The sequence below is a fragment of the Carettochelys insculpta genome, chromosome 14 (genome assembly GCF_033958435.1).
Source record: "Carettochelys insculpta isolate YL-2023 chromosome 14, ASM3395843v1, whole genome shotgun sequence".
Taxonomy (NCBI): Eukaryota; Metazoa; Chordata; order Testudines; family Carettochelyidae; genus Carettochelys; species Carettochelys insculpta.
In genome coordinates this window covers 8785568-8803499 of record NC_134150.1, presented here as the reverse complement: position 1 = coordinate 8803499, position 17932 = coordinate 8785568, and the positions used below count along the sequence as shown (strand labels likewise).

At 49.0% G+C, this 17932-nt stretch overlaps 1 protein-coding gene across 6 annotated transcripts in view; it reads left to right on the top strand.

Moving 5' to 3' along the window:
* The window catches only part of DUS2 (dihydrouridine synthase 2), a 133101-nt gene that overhangs the window by 35661 nt on the left and 79508 nt on the right, over positions 1–17932 (top strand). For all 6 annotated transcript variants that reach the window (XR_012647444.1, XM_075008538.1, XM_075008537.1 and 3 more), the window contains one exon: positions 456–520. Coding sequence is in view for 5 of the 6 variants with exons in the window: in XM_075008538.1 (XP_074864639.1) it covers positions 456–520 (65 nt within the window). In the remaining variant the exon portion in view is untranslated. The remainder of the gene's footprint in view (positions 1–455; positions 521–17932) is intronic.

Here is a 17932-nt window from a genome sequence, read left to right as displayed (position 1 = left end):
TTAAATAGAAGAAAAACATTAGAAAGTGTATGTTGGTAATGGTGAGGAATATAACTTTTAAATCCATGTAATCTTTAACCTGAGAAAAATGTTGCGAGATTTCTCATTTACTTATATATACATATATTTTGCTGGATTTGAGTTTGTGGGGGAGAGCATCCTAACTACGTTTATTCCCAAAGGGTCTAGTCTTTGAAATCTTCCATAAAGAAAATGAAATTCTTAGATAAGTTTTGAAATGTCTTTGGAGACCACTGTCTAAGCTAGCAAGGAGATGAAAGAAAAGATTCAGTGGTTTCGGAAAAAAATGACAAACTTCAGATTCTAATCTGAACTCCTTAGGGATGGAAATCTCATTCAAGCAAGCTTTCTGGCAAGATGCTTTTTTCTGTTTTCTAGTCTGGAATATTTGGGGGTATGTTTTGCTGTTCTTCTTCTTCTTCCTGTCTTTTCAGAGAGAATGATGTAGCTGCTATTGATGTCAACATGGGCTGTCCAAAAGAATATTCTACTAAGGCAGGTTGATTTTAATACTTTTAGATATTATCTTTTCCTCTTAGAGGCACAGGATATAACACGTTTTCTGTTCTTTTAGTTCTGGCACATTCTTATTTGTTGTTCTCTGTTCTGAATGTTATGGTGGTTAAATTATTTATGGTTACAGTGAGTCATTTTATTTTTGGCTGCAATTGTGATCTCTTGTCTGTATCTGTGAATTGTTAACTGCATTTGTCCAGCGCATTAGAAGCATCAGGCCAGCCATTTTACTGTTGATCTTTCTCTCTGATTAGTCGGTATTTGGGCCCTTGCAGGCTGTTTAAATAGGCAGAAGAAGTTGATGAAATTCAGATATTCCCTAGGTGCTGTCCTACTTAGTTATAAAAAATGTACATTCAATCCTGTTTTCCTGAACAGTGTAAGAACAAACAGGAGGTGGTTTCCTTGAAAGAGAATTTCAAGTCTCTGACCATCCAGTATTGTGCTCAAAAATAATTTCTTTTGGCTTCGTCCTAGGGACATCCTAAAAGTGCTTCTCTTGCTTTCTGCTGGCTTTTCTGCTGCTTGATCTCCACTCTGTTGCTCTCCTCCACTGCAGTCAAATCAATCCCGCTGTTCCTGTTATCACTGAAGTAAAGGGAATTTCATTGCCCACTCACTTAGGCTTAAGGAAAAGCTACCCGCATTCTCTTTAGCATGACATTATGATTGGAAGGTCCTCTCCATCTTAAATAATATTTCATGTTCAGGGATTCAGAAGCTTTAGAATGCTGCACGTGCTGTTCATCACACCAACTTATTCACAGGGATAACTAGCTTGTTGCATGAACAGAAAGCCTGGAAGCTTTGCTCTAAGTAAATGTAGTGCTTCTTGGAATCGGGGAAGAGGTGCTTATGTAAATGTCCCCTGAGTTCAGTGCACCACAGTTCTGTACTGGAGGGTCACAAAACCTAGAATGTCAGCCTTCTGGTGATCATCACTGAAATACCAAACTAATTTCATTAGCCAGTTTCCTTTAAATGACATATATTGTGATTTTAGCCAGGTGATACAAATGAGTCTGATTTGCAGCTTCGTTTAACTGTAGATATCAGACTTAGCATGAACATTGACTGGTATTTTAATTTTTGTTACCATTATCTGTTGTAATAGAAAAAGCTAATATTTATTCCACTCTCACATGAAAAAGTAGCACCTCAAAATAAAGAGACAAATAGAATTCATACTGTCATTCCCAGAGCCAAAAATCTGTTATCTTGAGGAGCAAAACATGTCTTCTGTATTTATAGCTCATGAATATTAAACAAATACCAAATATTCATTGGTACCAAATGATGCTGATTAGTTAAATCACACACACAATCCTTAAAAATAGAATGATTGCTAAATAAAACGTTAACTTGAAATGCATGATATTTTAACAACAGTGAAATCACAATATTTGAATAGAATGAACACTTTCATTAAAATGTAATTCTTGATCAGTTGCTGTTGTCCATTATATCATTTTCCTATGCAAGTCCATGGTTATTTGTAACAGAGTAATATTTCCGTTATGGAATTATATCAAAGGTATAAGTAACAATATAGTTAAATATAAATGATATATTTTGGAGGTGGAAATTAGATTTTGGTACCTTGAAGCATTTTGTTGTTGAATTGTGAAAAATATTTATTAAACTGTAAAATTATAAATGTTGACATATTAAATTTAGGATGTACATTTCAGCATCTTTCAGAAAAATGGTATATCTTTTTACAAAAGAATTATAGATAAAATATGTTATACAATAGTGGTGTTTATGTGGGTGGTATAATAAATGTACCATAATCTTCAGTTTTTGAATTAAATGAGTATAGTGTAATCAGAAGGAAGCTTAAGAAAGATTGAATACAGATAGAGCTGGTAAGAATACATTTAGTCAACATTTTCTAATGCTTTCTAAATGTAAGACTGTTCGTTTTCCATTGGAAATTTTAGGTAGAAATGTTCTATGCTGATCCTGCTTCAAGCTGAATATTTTTGGAAAGTTAAACAAAAAAAAATCATCTGTTTCCTAGTTAGAAGGAAGTGTTTTGCTAAAAGATAAAAAACAGACAAAACCCCCAACCTACCAAAGAAAACCACAGCCCACTTTGGTGAGGATAATTGACCGAGTTATAAACCCTGGAAAATCATAATTTGCACATGTTCAATAGTGGCTTGTTGGTAGCTGGCAAATTTTTTTTTCCGAGCATTGTGGCTGCAGGGCCTGAACAGTGCTTTCCTTGCATTTGCATTTCCTGGCTTGTATGATCCCAGGCCCCAGAGCTGAAGGTACAGATGCTATCTGTTGTGATCTCAATGCTTTCCTGATGTTAGAGTGGCAGAATGGAGACAGATAAGGAGTCAGTCTTACTAGGATGGGGTGAAACTGGGGCAGAATGGGGAAAGACAGTGATTAGGGCTGGAGGGACTACAGTGAGCTCAGGATTCCAGAGATCTAGCTTTATTCTCTTGTTTAGCCAGGTAGCTGTGAAGCATTGCTGGCAGAGTTCATGACTCATCCCTTTCTAGTGGCTAGTTCCATATGGTAGCCCATAGTTAAGGTGTCAGTTGTTCCAAGAGCTCAAGTCATAGGAGTCTGTTCTGTGAATCTAAAAGTCTGACTGGTATGATGCGACATGATAGAATTTGCTTTTTTAGTTTTCCTTTCTTAAAAATTAAATTTTTGAAATGTATTATTTCCTATGATATGTGAACATTTAACCCTCTCACAAGTTAGCAGTTTTCTAAATTCAGGTTGTATGCACAACATAATGTGGATCCCTTGTTCGTATGTGTTACAATAGACCAATACAGATTATATAATTAAAAACGATAGGTTTAGTATGTAACATGCTGCTTTAAATAAAAGGTGTCATTTGAAGAGTAGCAGTAAGGTATTTTAATTTTTGGGGGGACATGTTTAGGTTTTAAATTATTTTCAGGAAATAGATGTGCATTTTGGCTGATTGCATGTTGGAAGTGGAAGATTGTTGTGGAATAGTGTGGTCAGAATTCTTGTAGGTATATACAGATTTCACTGTTTCAGCTAAAAGTAAGATTTGAAATCAGTTTCACAAATCAGTGCAAAAGACTTGATGAATATATAAAAATCTTCTGTACTTTGGCTATTATGATCCCAGTCCAGCAAAATGCATAAGTATATTCTTAAATTAAGTATTTTGCAATTTTTTGTCCTATTTTACTTTAAGCCCATGGTGTTGCAGGGAGGCTCGTGTAGTTACTTAGTATTGTTTAAGTGGTGATTTCCTTGATTTTTAGTGGTGACGTGTATAGGAAATTTAAAGTTAACTAAACATTTCTAAAATGTAGGAATATATATATATGTACAAGAATTCTATATATTGTGACCTGCTATATTGTCTACTACATTTAAAATAAAAATTTAATTAAACTAAACATACAAAAATACTCTCCCACTTTCTTGAGCCAACTGGTTTCCTTGGTGGATGAATATATCTTCCTACTTGGGATAGTAAAGGTGAATGAGTCAGATTTAGACTGAGGCAGGTAAAGTTTTATTCCAGCTTTGTTGGGAATGAACAAGTCAAAACACTATCTCTACACATACAACAATAAAATAATCCTAATTTTTTTAATTGGGATTTAAAAAGTACCCAAAAAGGCACTTGAGTAAATGTACAGCTACTTTGAAAAATGTAGTTAAGTAGAAGTCAAAGCAACCTTCTGGAAAGCTGATAAGGGAGGTAGTATTACATCTTAATTGTACTCAAGTATTCAAAAGTAAAATGTGGCTGTCCTATGTAAATCTATGGTTAACCACCTAAGTTATCATGGGACACCATTATTTTTCACATGTATGCACACAAACGTGTATATGCATATGTATGAATGTAGAGTGTATGTGGATATACAATAGATAATACATATAAAATGTGCCCCTGGCTTACAGTGCTCCTGGGCCAGGCTGCTGCAGGTGGGGATTGCTCCAGCCATGCTGGAGCTCCCCCCACTCGTGGTGGTGCTGCATAGCAGGACATTCCATGAGCGCCCCTCTCCAACCCGTTAGATCAGTTAATGGGTTAAACCTAGAATTTAACCTTCCTCACAGGTAATAATTAAACATTGTCATTCTGTATAATGTGATGAAGTGGGGGATACCTGTGTGTGTGTGAGTGGCTCACAGAGGGTGTGGGGCTCCTGCTGAGGGTAACCTTGACGACCAGGTAACACCTTTGTACTGCAGACAAAGGAGGAGGTGGAGCCTGAGGGGTTTGAATTGGAACTGGGAGTTGGAAGCAGTTAGTCTGGGCTGAGGGAGAGAAAGACAAAGGAGGGGGCAAGGCCCCAGCTCTGGGGGCCCCTCGGGGCCTCCTCTCCCCAACATGGATTGGACTGGCTGTCTCTGCCTGCTGCACTGACTCCTCTGTACGATGCTGTGTCCTGTCGGCTAATAAACCCGCTGTTCTCCTGCTAAGTGAGAGACTCTCCTGCCTACGGCCGGGGTGCAGAGCTTGGGGGACCCCAGAACCCCATCACACTGGTGTCAGGAGTGGGATGTTCTGCACCCCGAGGATGGAGCATCCAGCAGTAAGTGACCGGGGCCCCGGAAGAAGTGGGGCCTGCGAGACCCAGGTGTGCTGAAGCGCAGTGAGGTGCAGTTCCCCAAGGCGGAGGGGCCTGCGGCCGAACCCAAGCAACTGCGGTCGTGGTCCTCGAGAGGGGGTGTCACACCCGAGGAGGGGTTACTCCTGGGAATCTGCTGGAGTCGGTCCCAGAAGGTGGAGGGGCCGAGAGCCCAACCCCCAGGAACAAGTGACCCCTGAGGAGGCTGACGCTGAATGAGTTCTTCCCAAGACAGTGTGCTCATGGTCCCTGAGAGCGGGTGTCGCACTGAAGAAGGGGTTCCGCTGGGAGTCTGTTGGAGTCGGTCCCAGAGGGCGGAGGGGCCTACAGCCTAACCCCGGGCAGCTTGTGACCCGCAAGGAGCCTGGCACACTGAAGGGATTCTTCCAGGGATCGTGGGGTGCAGAGGGCATCAGCCTGAGAGCCTGCAACCACGCTGAGCAACTCCGCTGTGAAGTGGCAGCACCTGGAAACCGAATCGAGATTAAAGAAGCTGGACAAGGCAGCGTGGATGTGCAGTGGCGGAGCTGAGGGCTGGGGAGAATCCTGCAGAGGTGAGCCCGGATTGGGGCAGGGAACCCTAGACTGCCTGGAGCTCTGAACCGAGTGGCCTGCCACAGCTCAAGGAGGGAAGGAGCGATTCCAACCCATCATCTACTAGTGGCCAAGACAGACCTGCGAAGAGTTTTCCAGGCCTGGGCCGAGGAAGGTGCCTGTGCGTCTGTGCAGGAAAGCAGCTGATCCACTGGGAATGGCAAGTTGTCTGTGAGAGAAGCTGCTTCACCTTCTGTGTGTGTGTGGAGACCAGCCGGGGGGCTGGGACAAAGGAGAGAGTGTCTCCCATTGTCTGTCTGTGTTGAACAGCAGCAGCAGCCTGGGGAGAGAGCAGAGCCTGCGTTTGGAAAAGATGCCAATGAGGAAACTAGCCCATTGTCTGAGGAAGATTCCCCAGCCTGGGGTGGCTGGAGAAGGAACCACCAGAAAAGAGCATTCCAGGTGTGTCTCTGAATCCAGCCATGGGGGCTGGAGCAGAGGGAATGGCTCTGGGATGGGCAGTGGTGTCCCTGATAAGGACACTGGTCCTTGGTGCAAGAAAAGTGCTTCTGCTTCTGGGGAAGTGAATCCTTTGCCTGAGCCTGTGGGGGCTCGAGATGGAGCCAAGATCCCAGAGCTGGATCTGAGGGCAGCTGAAGCCCAGATGGGAAGTGGGCCTGCCTCTGTGTCTCTCAGGGGGGATGATGCTTTAACGTGGTCTAATCCAGTTAGTATCATCAGGGAATCCCAGAGACCAGACGATTCTGGTACTTATTCTTTGCCTGATGCTGAGGTGTTACTGGGGGGGGGTGAGAGGACTCTGTCCTACCAGAGTCATCCTCTCGCCAGGACACGAGAACAGACAGGCAATGGAGTTACGCTAACTGATGAAGATAAAGGAGCTGGTAGCAGAAGGGAGGAAAGGGACCCTTAACCTTCTGTCCGGTGGTACTGGCTGTCTGCCTGAAGGGGGATTACGTGGGAATCTGCCTGATGGGCCAGAAGTGATCCTGGGTTTAGGTGAAACCCAGGAGCTGGTTGTGGCTCAAGGGAGCAGTGCCCCTGTGGAGCCAGACAGGGGTAAGTTATTGTTTGGGGAAGCTCTTAAGGAAGAGAATTTCCCTGAAACTTTTCCTGACCCGTCTGTGGGGACTGCAGAAAATGGGAGTGAGGTGGAGGAGAATGAACAGGAAAGGTGCTTGTCTGTAAGCACCAGAGCAACCCTTTGCCTGGGGAGAAGTTTGTTTCAGCTCCTGATGGCCAGGACCTGCCTGAGTGTGAAACCACTGGCTGTGCTCTGGAAGGGTCCAAAGCAGGCAGTGTAAAAGTTTCTCAGGAATTGGAAGTTGGTGCAAGTAAAGTGAAAACTATCAGGGAATGTGAGCAGCCCTGCGAGAACCAAATAAAACAGCTGCACAGTCAGTCTCTGTAGGATGCAGGAGAGGGCCAGCAATTCCCCATCTCCAGATGGTGGAAACACTTATATTCTTATACTGGACTCCACTTCTGATTCCATGGGGAGGCAGTAGTTGGAGGTGGAAGGACAAAGGAGCTTTGGGCCTGGTGGGCCAGTAAGGGATAAACAGGGATTCCTTCATGTGGATTCTGCGTCTGGGACTCACAAAACAACTCTCAGAAAGCAGTTTGGTTTGCAAATTTCCAGACTGGTGGGGGGGGCCATCTCCCTGAGATCATCAATGGCCCAGCTCTTGTTAGAAGAGAGGGCACAGCCAGAGAGATCAAATTTCCACCCCAGGGGGCAAGAGAGAAGATTAGAACTTGATGGTGCTAAGAAAGGCCTCAGCCATTTATCCCCAAAATACCAGATTCTCAAGGAGGTTGCACAAAAGTTGTGGTCTACCAAAGAGCAACGTAAATGTACAGTTGCAATGGGTTTGTTCTGTTACTCACGCTGACTGCTGTAACCAAGGGGTGCTGCTACCAAAAGCTGTAGAATTGTACCATGCACTGAATGTTTAAAAAGAGCCATGTGACATGACGACATTGATGTAGAAGCATAAATTGTATGCTAAAGGAGTCTGTAACTCTGAAATGTCACCATTGTTCCCTGTAACTAGTCTTGCAACCTCTGACATGAGAAGGAACATTCCAAACCTATTGTGTGGCATGGAAGGGGAAACTGAGGCACACAGCCATTGTGGTGGTCTGGCTAAATGCCAAGGATGGAAGCATTTGTACCTTCCGTTACTGGACTGTAACTGAATTCCAGACATTAGCTGGAGCAGCTGTATGGACTGGTGGTCAGATGGGGCAGGACCCAGACCACAAAAGACCTGTTCGATCTGTTGGTGCTGCAGCGAGACCAACCAACCCAAGGGAACTAAAGGAACTTGCCCGGCTGCATCACATGAAAAGGGCCAAGACCAAGCTCCTGACTTGGAGCCTCCCCCAGCAGGACTATGATGTGGAGGTGGTGCACATCGAGGGGAGAACAGAGGGTACAGCCAATGCCCTGTCACAAGGGGAGAGCCCCGAACTTCCCCAGGTCACCAGTTGAGTGACCCCGCTCAGTTCGGTCTGGAAGGGGGGAGAGATGTGATGAAGTGGGGGATACCTGTGTGTGTGTGAGTGGCTCACAGAGGGTGTGGGGCTCCTGCTGAGGGTAACCTTGACGACCAGGTAACACCTTTGTACTGCAGACAAAGGAGGAGGTGGAGCCTGAGGGGTTTGAATTGGAACTGGGAGTTGGAAGCAGTTAGTCTGGGCTGAGGGAAAGAAAGACAAAGGAGGGGGCAAGGCCCCAGCTCTGGGGGCCCCTCGGGGCCTCCTCTCCCCAACATGGATTGGACTGGCTGTCTCTGCCTGCTGCACTGACTCCTCTGTACGATGCTGTGTCCTGTCGGCTAATAAACCCGCTGTTCTCCTGCTAAGTGAGAGACTCTCCTGCCTACGGCCGGGGTGCAGAGCTTGGGGGACCCCAGAACCCCATCACAATAATTTATATTAGAATGAGGGAGTATTTTACCATAAGGTTGTTACAGACTTTGGGATAAGTGAGAGTTGAATCTGGACCTAACCTGCTTATCAGTGTTCGTGTAGACATCCACATTGAAAACCCATTAACTGTGTTTTTTATTAAAGCATCATTGTAAAAATACCAAGCCTGTGAAAGCTGCCTCTTTTCCTCTGGCTGGCAGACTAAGGTAGCTCATCAGTAATTATTTTTACAATGAAGTATTTTTAGCATTAGGTAAAAATGTAGATTTTTTTTATATTTTAATGTTTATCTTGATTATCTTAGCTGTTTGGAATCCGACCTTCTAATATTCCAGCTGGTTTGAAAACATCACTAGTAAAGTGGGAAATAGTAGAAATGCCAAGGCTCACATATTGCCAAACATGTCCCTGTTGTGTTTATTAGCTTGATACTGCACAGACTGGATACTTATGTCTGAAAGGACTGTTGTTTTCCAGTAATGGAACATTTCTTTTTGTGAGACTGTTTGAAAAGGAAAGGTGTTTATTTTAGGCCACATGACCTTAATGAGAGGGAAGAAAGGCAAAGTTGTGCAATAAGTCTGTTTTGTAGTAGATGAACACGGAAACCTAGTGCCTTCTGCAGGGATAATAATGACAGTGCTTTTTCCCATCCCAACAATCATGTTTCTTGTGGGCATTGGTTACTTAAGGAACATAAAAATGATGAAGATGCTTTGAGGTAAGGCATGTTAACTAAATATTTCAGTTAGTTCCTTATCTAAGCTCTGACATTGGTATCATCTGACTCAGAAGATCATGCAAGAGAATGTAACTTACTGTTGAAAATTATAGATTAATCAATTCCTAGGGAAAGTTTGTTCTTAACCCATTTCACTTTTGTTAGCTTCTTCATTGAAGCATGAGAGCTTATATCCCTTCTAAAACTTTGTGTTTTGTCTAGTCTCAAGCTATGTCTACACCATGGTTTCCCAAACTGGGGGGCATGCCCCTCTGGGGTATGTGAAAGAAATTCCGGGGGGTCATGAGGTGACCGAGCCCCACCCCGACACTCCCCTCACCTAAAGAAAGAGCCGGCCTTTGCTTCCCGCTCTCAGCCCCTGCCATTTTATGTGGGTGACCTGGTGCAGCTGCTATAAAAAGCAGGCAGCCAGCGAAGACCCATGTGGAGCTAGCTGCCTCCTGCAAAGATGAGTGAGTGTAGGTTGCAGGGAAGGAGGGGAGTGGGATTAGATGGGAGGCTGGGGGTGCCTTGCTCAGGGGATGGGGATGGGCTAAAAGTGGGGGCCGCTGGTGGTGCCTGGCTTTGTGGGATGGGAGGGGCTTGGGCGGGCCACTCACGGGGCTTGTGAGGCTTGGGAAGCTGGCGGGTTTGTGGGAATTGTAGTGCTTGGGCAGCTGGCCCTGGCATTACAGGATTCAGGCAGCTTGGACTGGTGGCTGGCCCCAGCAGCATGGGGCTTGGGCGACTGGCCATGGCAGCACAGGGCTTGGGTGGCTTCGGCTGGCAGGCAGGTGGCTGACCCCAGCAGCATGTGGCTCAAGCGGCTTGAGATGGCAGATGGGCGGCTGGCCCTGGCAGCATGAGGCTTGAGTGAGCAGCTCAGGCAGCTGGCCCATGGTTGGGGCAGACGGCTGGTGGGTGGGCAACTGGTTCTGGCAGTGCAGGGCTCAGGCAACCGGCGGGCAGGCGGGTGGCATAGGGCTCAGGTAGCTGGCAAGCTGGGGCTTGGGTGGGTGGCTCTGGCAGCGCAGGTCTCAAGCAGGCAGGAGGCTGTTGTGGTCAGCTCTGGTGGCTGGCATGGGTCTCAGTAGCTGGCCAGCTGGGGCTGCACCAGGCACTTGCAAGGGGCCAAGAAAAACTATCTGTGCTTATTTTTGATTATAAATAAAATTTTATATCAAGTTTTTGTGTTTGTTTTAAATCACAAATTGAATTTTTTGTTAAAAGAGGGGGTTGGATGATGGTAAAGAAGAGGTGGGGGGGAAGTGAGGGTTTCTCAAAAATCTAAAGGGGGTATGATGCCAAACAGTTTGGGAACCCCTGGTCTACACCATGAGAAAATATCAATTTTAAGTAATTAGCCTGATTTTAGCAACTGCCTATCTTCACTGTAAACTGCATTAGCTCGATTTATGGTGCACTAAAATTGACATAATACCAATATCATAATATCATAGAGACCTGATGGATGAAACGTTCAGTTAGAATTTAAAATGCTGAATGAAGGGTAGCAAAGAAGCACCATGGCTTAAATCAAATTCATCAGCCTCCAGAGATGTCCTGTATGTGCCCCACAGTTCTGTGCTCTGGCCTCTTCCATCTCCACTACTCTCAGGTGCGGAGGAATTAAGCAGCAGGAAGACTGTTTCAATTCGGCACCTGGAAGCCCATGGCTGTGGGGTCATGAGAGGCTGAAAAATATTCTTCTTCTTCGAGTGCCCCGTGGGTGCTCCACAATAGGTGTCGGGCTCGCCCGGTGCCGCAGATCGGATCTTCCAAGCAGTTTCTGCCGGACCGTGCAAGCGCCGGTGCGCGCCGCTCCCTTGCGCGCTCCTGGCCACGTGCGCGATCCGGTCCCCGCCAGTTCCTCTTAACCGCCGTCGGCTGCAGACAGAATCCGACTAGGCTACGGCCAAGTTAGCGTATTCAATGGTTTTAACTGTTTTTTCTTTAAAGTTTTCAAGTTCTTAAGCTACTGTTAATTTAGCCAGTTGTTATTTTCAAAAAACAAACAAACAAACAAACAACAAGCGGGACGGCATTCAGTCCAGTCCTAGTAACAAGCGGAGCACCGGAGGCCAGGAGCCTAGGGCCATTAGCCCTCTTGCCGCGGCAGGCTATCGGAGAGGGGGAAAAACAGCACAGAGAAGGTGCTAAGTACCCATTAACAACTGAAAGACTCACCAAAAATGTCCTCTTCAGGATTCAAGAAATGTGAGTCCTGCCGAGAGGCAATGCCAGCGTCTGATGGGCACAGTCTCTGCATAAGGTGCCTGGGGGAGTCCCATGTCACGCACAAATGCTCCTTCTGTGCAAAATTAACAGCCAGAGCAAGGAAGGACAGGGAGATGTAGCTTAAAATGCTGCTCTTCGACAAGGCCCTCCAGCCAGACGTGCCGGAGCGGCCGCAGCAGGAGGGACCCTCCGGGGCCCATAAAAGGAAAGCCGCCTCCCTCACCCCATCAGTGCAAAAACGGAGGAAAGCCTCCCCAGCCCGATCCCTGCCAGCAGCAACAGCGAGCGGGATGGGAGGAACGCACAGCCCCCAGCCGCAGCAACAGCTGATCGGTGGCGGCACGGAGAGCCACGTAGATGCGGCTCAGCCTCCGATAATCAAACAGCTGCCCTGCACCGCAGGCAGGGCGGCGGCTAAACAAGTGCTGGTACCGGCGGCACCGCAAGCAGCGGCACCGACCCCCAGGGAACCGGCGGTGCAGAGCGCGCAGGCACGCAGCCTGCAGCCACCAGACGACACCGCCCGTGCGGCACCACCCATGAGCGTGCCGAGCACGGCCCGGACGGGGCCAAGATCCCCTACACGTCAGGGGGTGGAGCTACCCCCTCAAGGGAGGGGGAAGGCTGCACACAAAACAAGGCACCGCAGCCGCTCTCCAGACAGGGCTGCAGAGTTGCTTTCTCTCAGCCCTCCGCTTATGCTGCAGACTCCAACCAGAAGGCAGGGGTCCCCCCTAGCCTACCCAGAGCCCCCGTCTCCATTTTTACAAGCAGCCTCGCCCTGGCTGGGACCACCTTCACCCTTCCTGGGGTTTGAGCCGCTGGAATACTATCACAAATCACTCTCTCCAGTGTCCCAGGTCTCTCGACGATCTCGCTCCCCCAGATGCAGAGGGTATGCACCAAGGGAGTGGTCTAGGTCACCTTCCCAAGAACAGTGCCCATGCTGCCATGGTCGCCCCTATCACGCGGGGCATAGACACCACCGGCAATCTACCAGGGAAAGATCCCTATAGACGGTCCCGTATCCCCGAGGGCAATCGCGAACGGGGACAGAGACTCAAGTATCTCAGGGGGAACTGGTTATGGAACCCTGAGATTTTCCCTTGCAAGCTTCCAGCGAGAGGATGTACCATCACCAACAGGAACCGGAAGGGTCCAGAGAGGCGTACCCTAGTGGTTCCTCGCTCTCCTCCCCAGACGAGGCTACGGCCCCGGGGGATGTCCATCCTCCGGACGATCTCAAACAGTTTCAAGAGCTGTTTAAGAGGGTGGCCTTCACGCAAGGCATCCAGACAGCAGAGGTGCAAGAGAAACACCATAAGCTCCTCAAAAATCTGAGACCTCCGGCCTCCTCCAAAATAGCAATACCGCTTGATGAAGCAATCTTGGAGTCCGCCACTATGATATGGCAGACCCCTGCGACTATTCTGCCTGTCCACAAGAGAGCGGATAAGAAATACTTCGTGCCGGCGAAGGGCATGGAGTTCCTGTTCAGCCACCCACAACCAACTTCCTTGGTGGTGGAGTTGTCACAACAAAGATCAAAGCATCTCAATTCAAGACGGGGAACAGACAAAGATGCCAAGAAGCTAGAGCTGTTCGGCACAAAGGTCTACTCCTCCTCCACTCTACTGTTGCGAATGGCAAATTACGCAGCGCATTTAGCAAACCATAATTTCGACAACTACACTAGGTTAACCTCCCTCATGGACTTGCTTCCAGAGGGCAAGAAACCGGTGCTCAAGGCCATCGTGCAAGAAGGCTACGCGGCCTCAAGGACGGGAGTTCAGATCGCCCTGGATGTTGCGGACACAGCGGTACGCTCCACAGCTACGGCAGTGGTGATGCGAAGGGAGTCCTGGCTCCAGACTTCGGGTATACCGAGGGACCTGCAGGCAAAGATAGTCGATCTTCCCTTCGACTCACAGAAGCTGTTTGCTGAATCAACTGACTCGGTCCTTCATTCCAGTAAAGATTCGAGAGCCACACTTAGGACCTTGGGGATTTACACCCCTCCATACAGAAAGAAAAAGTACTACCCTCAACAAAGACAGTACCAGTACCAGCAACAGCGTCCCCAGTACCACAGGGGTTACGAGCAAGGGCGACATCAACAGCACCAGCAGTACAGAACTCCCAGGCGACGTTCCCAACAGAGCCGTGCGTCCTCGGGGCAGGGCCAAAGGCCACAAGTTTGACACACAGATCCAGGGCTGCGCCATCACTACCATCGCACAAGGTCATCTGAAGCGGCTATTCCACCATCGCCTCCGACCATTCTACGACCAGCGGCAAAGGATCACCACAGACAAATGGGTGCTGGAGATCATAGCCACGGGGTACGCCATCCCCTTCCAGTCGCTCCCACCGCCACGACCTCTACCCAGGCCCCACCTCCAGGAGGCCTCCCACATAGCGAGGCTCAAGCAGGAGGTAGACCATCTCATGCTCATAGGGGCAGTGGAAAGAGTGCCGGAGCAACTGCAAGGGAGAGGGTCCTAGTCGAGGTACTTCCTCACGGAGAAGAAGACAGGAGGCTGGAGGCCCATCTTAGATCTTCGAGGCCTCAACCGGTACCTGCGCAAGCAATGCTTTCGGATGGTCACAATCGCCTCCATCCTTACGGCACTAGACGATGGAGATTGGTTCGCAGCCCTCGACTTACAAGACGCGTATTTTCACATAACTATCCATCCGGCTCACCGGCGATTCCTCCGGTTCATGGTAGGCAAAGAACATTTTCAATACAAGGTCCTACCGTTTGGCCTGTCCTCGGCCCCCAGAGTCTTCACCAAGACCTTGGCAGTGGTGTCAGCCTACCTGCACAGACGGGGTATTTATATTCCCCTATCTGGATGACTGCCTACTCAAAGGGGCCTCGAAGGAGGAGGTACTACGCATGATACGCGTCACAGCAGGCACGTTCTGTTCACTCGGCCTGGTTATCAATCTGGCAAAATCAAAGATAGACCCCACACGGGACATAGAGTTCATAGGGGTACGCATAAATTCTATTACAGCGAGAGTGTATCTACCAGAGACTCGCTTTCGGGCCATCGGCTCCCTCATGCAGGTCATCACCTTCAGCCCTACGGTGCCGGTCCTGACGTGCTTACAGCTGCTGGGCCACATGGCAACGGCGACGTTTGTAGTGCAGAACGCCAGGTTACACATGCGCAGCATGCAGCACTGGCTGGCGAGCGTATACAAACCGGCAGCACACACCGTTCACAGGGTGGTGTCGCCCACAGCAGAGGTGCACAAATCCCTGCAATGGTGGGTAAACCCCAAGAACTTGCTAACAGGGGTACCCTTCCACCAACCACAAATATCGGTTTTTCTTACTACAGATGCCTCCCTCATAGGGTGGGGAGCACACATGGGCAAAGAGGTGACTCAAGGGCTGTGGTCCTCCACAGAGCAGTCACTGCACATTAGTATACTGGAGCTCAGAGCAGTGTTCAACGCCTGCAGACACTTTCGAGACCATATACAAGGCAAAGTTGTCGGGATCAGTACAGACAATACCTCCACCATGTTTTATATAAATCGGCAAGGAGGAGCTCGGTCCCGTGCCTTATGTGCGGAAGCAATCCGGTTATGGAACTGGTGCATTGCCAACAATATAATCTTGAAAGCCTCGTACTTACCAGGCGCTCACAATGTGAAGGCAGACCAGCTGAGCAGGCGTTTTGCACTCACGCACGAGTGGCAGATCCATCCCGATCTGCTACGACCGAATTTTCACTCATGGGGTTTTCCCCAGATAGACCTGTTTGCCACTCAACACAACAAGAAGTGCCCACGATTCTGCTCCAGGGCAGGACTGGGATGGGGGTCCCTGGGGGACACGTTCGCGATCTTGTGGAGGGGCCCCCTGCTTTACACTTTTCCTCCCACAGTGCTGATCCACAAAGTCTTGCAGAAAGCCAGGAGGGAAGGAGCCCGAATGATCCTGATAGTCCCAACGTGGGATCGACAGCAGTGGTTCCCCCTACTCCTGCGCATGTCGGACCGTCCACCGATGACCCTTCCGGTGGCGCCGGATCTGCTCACGCAAGCCCAGGGGTCCATAGTGCATCCGCACCCCCAAGGCCTGCGACTACAAGCGTGGTTAATCCACGGCTCAGCTCCCTAGAGAGCACATGTACGGAGGAAGTGCAGCAAGTCCTAGAAAGTAGCAGGAGGACTTCCACCAGGAAGACCTACAAGCAGAAATGGACTCGCTTCACGGCATGGTGTTCTACCAAACAGCTAGCCCCCCTTTCGGTGCCTATGCCTGTGATATTAGAGTATTTACTGGACCTCAAGAGAGGAGGACTCTCACTATCCTCGTTAAAGGTCCACCTTGCCGCCATTTCAGCTTTCAGACACGAAGAGGAAGGGCACACGGTGTTCGCCCATCCCATGGTTACCAGGTTCCTCAAAGGGTTGGTAAACCTATACCCCCCTCGGAAACCGCTTCCACCTTCGTGGAACTTGGACCTGGTGCTTAATGTGCTAACGGGACCACCGTTCGAGCCCTTGGCCACGGTTTCCCTCCGCCTCCTTACGATAAAGACGACCTTTCTTTTCGCAATCACGTCAGCTCGCAGGGTGAGCGAACTTGCAGCAGTTATGGCAACACCACCCTGCACTGTTTTTTCCAAGGAGGCGTTAACCATACGGCTGCATCCAGCCTTTGTTCCCAAAGTTTCTTCTGAGTTTCACATTAACGAACCTCTAGTTTTACCCTCGTTTTATCCAAAGCCTCATAACTCTAAGAAAGAGGCGCCCCTACACCTCCTGGACGTGAGGAGGGCGCTAGCCTTCTATATAGACAGGACCAAGTCCTTCCGGAAAACGGATAGACTCCTAGTCTCTCTCGCTCCCAAATCGAAAGGAGAAGGTCTCTCTTCGCAGAGAATCTCGAAGCACATCGTATCCTGCATAAAAATGTGCTACGAACTCAAAAAGACTCCTTTACTGGCCACTCCCAGGGCTCATTCCACTAGGGCGGTGGCGGCATCAACAGCCTTTTTCAAGGGCGTTGTGCTAAAAGACATTTGCAGAGCGGCGACCTGGTCATCGTATGACACCTTCGCCAAACATTACGCCCTTCACAGGGTATTCCAAGAGGATACCCGTCTCTCGACAGCGGTCCTCTCGGGGACAAGCTGCACATAATCCGATTACCCACCTCCTATCTTGGGTTATTGCTGGGTAGTCACCTATTGTGGTGCACCCACGGGGACACTCGAAGAAGAAGGAAAGGTTACTCACAGTAGTAACGGTGGTTCTTCGAGATGTGTCCCCGTGGGTGCTCCACTACCCGCCCATCCTCCCCGCTTCGGATCTCTGTTTAGTGTTTTGCAGGAGCATCCGAGGCGGTTGGTCAAGGAACTGGCGGGGACCGGATCACGCATGTGGCCAGGAGCGCGCAAGGGAGCGGCGCGCACCGGCGCATGCGCGGTCCGGCAGAAACTGCTTGGAAGATCCGATCTACGGTGCCGGGCGAGCCCGACACCTAATGTGGAGCACCCACGGGGACACATCTCGAAGAACCACCGTTACTACGGTGAGTAACCTTTCTTTTCTCTGCTATTAGCATGGCTATGGGGTGTGTGGTTCTGTATTGACCTCTGCTAGCTGCCCTTCTTTCTGCGCTGCCTGGCACCAGACGCTGCCCCTTCCTCCCCCGCCCCCACCATGTGCCAGGTAGTTTGTGGGTGGGGGTTGTGCTTGAACCAGAAACTTCTTTTCATCAGTTTACATTTTGTCCTGACCCTCACATCCCTTCCCTTCCCTCCCCCGGAGGCGCCACACAGTTTGAAACTCTACTGTGCCCAGCCACATTACATGGCTTGACCCCGAACTAATAAAAGGACATGCTGTGAGGGGTAGCTTGCGTGCAGTGAGGGTTCTGTAGCTGGCCAGGGGAAATCTCCATCGACAGCTTGGATATTGGGGGGCTGTCTGCTATTCGGGGGTCTTTTAACCTCCTGGGAGAATTCTCCCTGGGCAGTCATGATTTTTGGAGGCTGTGTGTAGTCGGGGGTCTTTTGTCTGTCAGAGGGAAGTCTCCCTCTGCAGACGTGATTCTTGTTCTAAAGGTCTTCTTTGCCCGGAGGTCTAAATCCAGATACAGGTGGTGGGTCCTGCCTCAGAGTGTCGGCCAGCATCCTGGGCACAGATTTAACCCTGCTGGACCTCCTTCACCTTCTCCTGGACTTCCTCCATGCTGCAGCAGGGGGTGACCTGATTCCGCCAAGGCAGTAGCCATCTGGCGTAGGCTTGGGCATTATACCACTTCACCTTGGGGTCTTGGTGTAGCTCCTCCTCACCCCACAGGTCCAGGAGGGTCAAC